At 33.2% G+C, this 7999-nt stretch overlaps 1 protein-coding gene across 1 annotated transcript; it reads right to left on the bottom strand.

Moving 5' to 3' along the window:
• Positions 1–4419: 4419 nt before the first annotated feature.
• On the bottom strand, positions 4420–6486 carry LOC107466451 (plasmodesmata-located protein 2). The gene is made up of 3 exons (XM_016085429.3): positions 5322–6486; positions 4991–5098; positions 4420–4753 (listed from the first exon to the last, which is right to left on the bottom strand). The coding sequence occupies exons 1-3, from the start codon at positions 6112–6114 to the stop codon at positions 4746–4748; spliced, it is 909 nt and encodes a 302-aa protein (XP_015940915.1). The 5' UTR covers positions 6115–6486; the 3' UTR covers positions 4420–4745.
• Positions 6487–7999: the final 1513 nt, after the last annotated feature.

The raw sequence follows: 7999 nt of genomic DNA, 5'->3' as shown, positions 1-7999 counted from the left end.
CTCAACATCAACAGAGTTGCCCTAAATAATGAATTGTCCCAAATTTTTAGGTTAAATTATCATTCAAAAATATTAATCCCAATAAAACTCAAAAAAAAATAAACAAATTCATATACAATAATCAAAATAAAATAAAATAAAACTTAATACAGACACCACCAAAGCAAGAATAGAAGATGAACACCAGACACAGAGGGGGCAAGATACGATAGAGCCAAGATGGAACCCAGACAGAGGAGGCATGGCAACGACTGGGGGCTAGCAGCAACCATATACAAGTAGTGAAGGCGACAGCGGTGAAGGCGTGCAGAGAACGCAATGCTACGAAGGAGACACTGGCGGACGTAGAAGACCCGACGACGCGATGGCAGCAGTGCGGTGTCGATGACACTGGCTCTGTAAAACTGAGAAGGTTGAGCTCTACTGCTGTTTTGGGGGAGAGTGAGTTGAGAGTGTGAGACACTGTGTTGGGAAGGAGATTAGAATTCAAAGGGGCAAGTGAAGGGGATTAAGGTTCAGAAAGAAAAATTTTGGACTGAGGAGGGGGGAAGTGTGTTGGAGATGGAGAATTAGGGTTAGAGAGGGGGAGGAAAGGATTAGGGTTAGGGAGGGGGGAGAATACATTCAGGAAGGGGAATAGGGGAGTGCGTTGGGGAGGGGGAAAGAGAAGGAGAAGAATTAGGGTTGGGGGTATTTGTCATGTCATCAAAACACAGTGGCCATGTCAACACTATGCTTGCCGGAAATGTGCTCCTAATAATAATAATAATAATAATAATAATAATAATAATAATAATAATAACAACGTCACTAATAATACAGAAATTAATTTGCCTAATAATAACAATAATAATATAATAACAGTAGTAAAAAAATTAAACTGTAATGAGAAATAAATAACAATATAATATAAGTAATAACAACAATAGTACTAATTACAACACAAATAAATAAAATTTGAATAAATATATATATTCATCGTTAAATATTAAAAAAATTACTTACCAATTAAGGATGATTCAAATACTCAATATTATGTTCTTTCGGTTTGGTAAAATTATGCACCATTTTTTCTTCCTGTACCGTATACTTCTTCTTCTCCCGCAACTTCACTCTTAACCCTTTTCACTCTTGCTTCCTCACTCGCCTTCAACTCTTTCTCAGCTTGCTTCAATAATTTCGTTTTTTACTTGGCTCTCCTAGCTATCTGTGTTTGAACACCTTCCAAGACACGTGGCGCGCTTGCAGCTAGGAAGCCTTTTGCCTAGTCTCATGCTAGTCAACATCTACTCCTGTTAGCATGCAGGACACGTTTTACAATTTGATTTCCTTCCCACTTTAATCACAGTCTGTGTTTTACAGCAGCTACAGATTTTTTATTTCATCGCCTACAAAATATTACCTGCATTTTGCACTGAGCAACGCAGATCCACATTTATAGACAACTCACCATGCATCCATATTCAAGCTTATCACCATTATTTTATCCATAACCAAATTAACTTCTAGCAGAGTGTATATATATTGGCTTAGCTTATATTTTCAATGTAACCTTCAATTTTTAATGATTCAGTTAATGCACGGCGGGTCGTATGCTAGTTAGTATATCACAGAAAGATGAAGAGAATACATCACGTCATATTAAATTCACAACTCCACCGAAAATTCATGTTCATATTCAATTTTTTTTTCTGGTGATGAATATTATTTTTTCATATATAGCACCTTTCGTTCAAACAAGAGTTGGTGAAACTTCAGCTTCTTTTTATTGTATGAGCAGACACTTTGGACTAGAATTAGGTCTGATCCAAACATCAGAATGCAGACGACGGCAGTATTTTGATACTGAATTCTGACCAAAGTTGGACCACTGCTCTTAAAACAATTAGATCAATTTTTTAATTTTGTTGTATCTATGAGTTATTTAAATTTTGTCAAACTTATTTTTTTTGGTAGTAGGTTTTAATTTTTTAAAAATTATTTATTTTTATATTTTTAAATTAAATATTAATTTTTAATTTTTTTTATAAATAAGCATCACCTTTTAAGTATGATAGCATTCACTAATCAATTAAGTCGAATTTCGAACTAAGTGATTATTAATTTATTATGATATCTAAAAGTGTTGTCTGATTTATTTAAAAAAATTAAAATTAATCACAAAAAATAAATTAAATAAAAATTAGACATTAAATTATACATATTATAAAATTTATCTTTTGACGAAAGACCAAAAAATTACTAAGTGCATGTTATTGTTAACACAAGACCCAAAAAAAAGTGCATGTCAACGTGAGGTTTAGTCTTGAATTATAATACTAAATATAAATATTTAATAAATAATTTCGAATTTTTTATTTCTTTCAAATGATTATAAATTAGATATTATAATATATAAAGTAGAAAAAATATTAAATAGGCCATTCCACAGCAATGTGCAACATCCAGTCATCCATGTCGAATTGATAGGGAAGAAAAGAATAAAGACTTTGTCCAAAAAAGCGAGAGAGGCATGTTAAATGCTATCAAGGTTTGGCTAAAGTTTTAATTTTGTCACTAAACAAATTGAATCATCACGATTATTTTAAAAATAAAAGTTTCTTAGATTAGGCTAAGCTAATTTGAATACTTGATTGATTGTGAATGTGACAAGGTAAATCTATGTAGGAGTAATATAGTACTAACAAACATTTCAATTTAAATGCCAGCCAGAAACTCCAAATGCTGTGCCATTTTTTCTTTCTCCCTCCCCTCGGTAATCTAAATTGCTTGGTTTATAGATATTTGACTTGAAGTTATGCATCTGTCATTGTCTTACCGAATCAAGGAACACAAACCAAAACAAGTGTATTGGAAGGGAGATAGGTAAGTTTGCGGTTTTTTTTTAAATAAATAAAATAAATATTTTAATTACGGATACACAAAATTTGATAAGTATTTATTGATTTCCATAATATTACTTATCTCGTTTACAAACATGTGTTATGTGTTTTATCTCATTTACAGTGTAAACGAGATAAAGTTGAGAAACACCTATAAATAAAACTCATTCTAAGCACCCCGTGACCCTGCTCTACACCCACTAAACTCTCATTTTTCTCTTTTTTACAAAGTTTTCTTGATATTTATTAGTTCTCCGAACGTTATGGCACACGCAAACGCATGGGACCCTAACATTAATCGCTTGAGCGGTAGTTTACACATTGCGGGAGCTATCGACTTTGAGATTAGTGTTTCTTTTTATCATTCAAATTAATAAGCGTATGTGTTTTTATTTAGGGTATTTTTATAGAGTTAGTATTTTAACGTATAAATAGATTGGCAGATATTTAAATAACACATAGTAGATTAGTTAGCAAGTTAATATTTGTTACGTGTATAATTTACGATAGTAAAAGTTAAATAACAAATTAATTTGATTTAATTAGTTAAGTAAATGTTTTTATTTGTTATTTTTTTAATACATAAAGTAAATTTATGTATTGGTTTTTATCCTATTTATTATGTTGTGTTGTTTATCTCAGATACATTTTATAGTTTTAGAACAGATTTAAATATGTTAAAGAACTTAGTTTGAAATCGAAATTTTATAAAATTTTTTGTTTTCTTAAATAGAGGCTTCGCCTGCTATTACCTAGGCAGGTTAGTCGTACACTTGCATCATCGGATGCCATCGTCCTTACCTAAGGGAGGCTAGGATCGACGACACATGCACATCAAACATTAGGCCCACAAACTCATCGCTATCGAGTGCGTCAATATCATACTTTTTAGCTTGGACAACGAATTTGCTCTTCGAGTTTGCAACAACATAGGACTCTCACACTCAAATATAATCCTACTATCACTGTTTCTCATCTGATAGTTGAGATACACCATCGCAACAAAGAAACCACTGTCACTAAACATTTTTGCTAAGATTTTGGAAAAAAAAATAAAAGAAAAGAAGGATTAAGAGTTTTGTGAGGAATATCGCTGATTCTTTTATAACTTGTTGATTTTTGGGGTACTGTATGTAAACGTTTTAAGTTACAACGTATCTCGTTTACAGTAAGTATGATCGTATCTCGTTTACACTGTAAACGAGATATCTAACCCACTATTTTTTACGTAACACGTGTACAAACATGATATTTTGTTATGTATTTGTGTCTTATCTACGGTTATACTTATCTCATTTCCAGTGTAAACGAGATAAATAACATTATGAAAATCGATAAATAGTCACCAAATTACCGTAATTAAAATTTATTTTATTTATTAAAAGAAACCCGTAAGTTTGCACTTTTGAAAAAGTTAAAGTTAGTGCAACAAGAAAAAAAAATAAATAAAAATGGAGACTCAATAGAATAGTAGTAGAGGAGGGAGTAGGGCAAAAAACTGAAAAAAGAGAGATACCCACATGGCTAAAGAGGGAGAAGCCACAAAATTTTCATCCATTTAAGGATGACAAACATTCATTCTTCAAGGTAATAATGTGAAAAAAAATAAAAATAAGAATATTTTTTTCTAACTTTGATGAGCTAATTATACTGTTTGTTCACAACAAAATCTTCTTCTTACCTAACTACAAGAACTATAGGAGTAGTCCCCACATTTGAGCCACCCCAGATTCTTTTCTCTATCAGCTAAGTCTATTTACCAGAAAACTTTTCCATCTCTTTCATACAAAAGCTATATATCTAGAAACAAATCCACAAACCCAAAGAAGAATATTGCTTCCTCACGCCAACCATATTCCACTGTCAATGATCTGTGCAATAAAAAGGATATTCCAAAATCACATCACCAATATACACAGAATTAGAAAATTAGTCCTTTTCTAAAGTAACTCCTTTCATTTATATTCATGACTCATTTTAATCCTTTGAACACATTTATAAGTTAATGTATCTAACTGCAAACTATCAATATAAAATAGAATGATTAAGTAATAAACTAAACTAGTATTAGAGAAATCAATCATGCAAGACATGAAAATAACACCTACCATCATGTTTCTTCATCAAACTCCTAGCAAATAGCAAGCAAATAACCAAGAATGCAACCCCTGCTGCCCCTCCCAATATTATAGCCACTGTCTTCCCGGTATTTTGCCCTGCCAGTTGTATCAATTGGCCAAATAATCAAACCAAGGTTACATAAATGACATTTAGTGAATGGTGTCACAAAATTGAGATCTAGGAATGTGAAAATTTCATGGACTTTAGTCCCTTGATGAAAGGTTTTGTGTTTGAAGCCTGGAAATTGAATCGATTCGAGTCAGTTTGATTCGGATCGAATTGAGTAAATAAAAAAAGATTCATTGATTGATTGATTACCTGAGGAAGATGAGGAGTAAGAAGATGATGATGATGCAGAAGAAGAAGAAGAAGAAGAAGAATGGCCCCTAGGAACCCCATTAGGATAATAACCATAACTAATGAAGCACTTGTGCAAATAAACCTGTGCCGAAGTAGAACTTCCACATTCAACCTCAGCTTTCTGCACAGCATTCTTCACACACTCCCCACAATCAGAATCACCAACATCACCCTCACACTGACCCATCACATACAAACCCTGGTAGCTAGTAGCATAGAATCCATGGCCACTCACAACGCCATTCTCCATAACAGAGAATGCAGTGTCCCTCTTCACCTCAAACCCACCATTGCTTCTTGTTGTTGCCCCACAAGCCTTGAACAGCATCTGCATCCCTGAGACTTGTTCTGAGAATCCAGCAACCTCATAGAGCATGTAACAACCTAGGAGCTGGATCCTTGCAGCAATGGTCTTGCCACAAAGCTTGTCTGAGAGGACAGGGAGCCTGCTGACACAGTTGTAGCAATCAGAGGTTGAGAGATCACCTCTGCATTGGAAGATTCCTGTCATGGTGGATTGGCCACTCCCACTTGTGGCCTTAAAGAACTTTGTTTTTGTTGATTGGGCCACTAATGAGCCAAACAGTGATGAGAGTGCTTGTGAGTAAACACCATTTGGATCTGTGAATGTGTCTTTGGAACAACCTTTGTAGACCAAGGTTGTGTAGTCTGAAGCCGATTCAGAGTAGTAGTGGTTTGTGAACAAGACCATGAACACGAGGAGGAAGAGAGTCTTTCTTGGAAACCCCATTTCTATGCCTGAGTGGTGTTTGATGATTTGTCTGAGAGGAATCAAATTCAAATCAATGAAAACTCATTTCTTTTTTTGTGGGGTGGTGTTATTTTATCAGATTCAGAGAGGGTTTTGTTCTGATTAAGGAAAGGAATCAAGGGCTGTGGTTGATTCTTGTAAAATTTTGCTTTTTTGCTGAATCGGGGAGGAAGGGAAAAAGAGATTTCATTTCTTTCTTCTCTTTTGGTTTTTTGAGCAAGTGAGTAGTGACTCCATAGAATACTACAACACAATACAAGTATTCTTGTTTGTTTTTGTGGTCCTTCAATTGCTATTCACTTTTTCCTTTGGATGGATTGCTTAATACTAACCTCTTTAGATGTGCATTTACTGTACCCTTTGTCAGAGAGAGATATATCTTAGTCTAAGTTTTGAATTTGTTAAAATAATGCGATACAAAGTGGAAGAATGCGTGATTTTTGAGAATGGTGAGTGGTTTTGTTATTATTTTATTATTTGAAGAGAATGAGAACAAAGGTGGTGAATAAATTAATGTGGGGACAAAATATTCTAATATGTTCAAGTTTAGATTTACTTTCTCAGTTGCGAGAGTTTGTTGTTTTCAAAGGGTCCTCTTAAACAGAATGCTTTCGGTAATTTGCTTCTGCGGTTTCTCTTAAAAAATGAGTTTATGATGGTAATTCTATGTTATAGGAAAAGTATAGATACAACAAAAAGTTTGGAAGTAGTTAATGCAGAGAAGAATAAGATAAAGATTTACTAACGCACTCTTAAATCTTTTTTTTCTTTTAATTTTGTATAAACAAATAATTTTGATAAGACCATCTTTGGTACTATTTTTTTTTAACATCTCAAATGAAAATGTTTTATATGGATTCTATATAAGCATGTTGAGTTAAACTAATTGTTTGACAATTACTGTTACACAACACATCCTAATAAAATAAATAATATTGATTTTCATGAAATAATGTTATGCTACTTTCATTTTAAGTGTAAATATTTTTTTATAGATTAACTATACTTATCCAGAGTTAAAATAATTATAAAATTCTTTGAGTTTGTTCATTTCACAAATTAATATTCTTTAAATACTTTTAAAATTTAAGGTTTCGATTTTAGGAATTTAAGGTTTTTAAAGTTTGAAATAGTTAAAACTTAAAACAATGAATAGAAGAATATATTAGCTTTTAGTTGTATATACATGATTCTTTTTATGTTTTATGAATAAAATAAAGGCATCGAAAAATAATTTAGATAAATTATTAAAGTTTTGCTTAATAAAAAACTAAATTTATAGTCTTAAATAATATATGTTCTTTTGATTGAAAAATTTACATAATAAAAAGTTCTATTATTAAGAAATAGTTTATAGAACTGATTTGACTAGGGATGTCAATGGGGCGGGGTGGAGGCGGGGGATGCCTCTCTGCTTTCCGTCTCCGCCCTCAAATTTTGTCTCCGTTCCCGCCCCATTCCCCGCCATGGGGGATAATTGCAACCATCTAGGGATGTCAATAGGGCGGGGCGGGGTGGGGACGGGGGATGCCTCCCTGCTCTCCGTTCCCGCCCTCAAATTTTGTCCCCGTCCCCGCCCCATTTCCCGCCATAGGGGGATAATTGTAACCATCCCCATTCCCCACGTTCCCCGTGTTCCCCGCGGATCCCCATTTCCCATCTGCTTATATTGAACATTTATATGAAAATTATCATAAAAAATAAAAAAAATCATAGAAAAAACCACAAAATGAAAATTACAACACAAAATCAAGTTTAACATAGTCCTCAAAATGAAAATTACAACACAAAATCCAAGATTACAACTTACAAGTAAAGAAATATAAAATCAAGTTATCATAGTCCATAAAATGAAATTTTAAAA

This window comes from Arachis duranensis, chromosome 9 (assembly GCF_000817695.3).
Source record: "Arachis duranensis cultivar V14167 chromosome 9, aradu.V14167.gnm2.J7QH, whole genome shotgun sequence".
NCBI lineage: Eukaryota > Viridiplantae > Streptophyta > Magnoliopsida > Fabales > Fabaceae > Arachis > Arachis duranensis.
Note: the sequence above shows the minus strand (reverse complement) of the source record. Positions and strands in the feature narration are given on the sequence as shown.

What these genes read in the sequence shown, in the direction of transcription:
- LOC107466451 (XM_016085429.3), bottom strand. Translation starts at nt 6,114, where the DNA reads ATGGGGTTTCCAAGAAAGACTCTCTTCCTCCTCGTGTTCATGGTCTTG. An exon ending in TTACTCCTCATCTTCCTCAG is followed by an intron (nt 5,099 to 5,321) that starts GTAATCAATCAA and finishes TACAACTGGCAG; the next exon opens with GGCAAAATACCGGGAAGACA.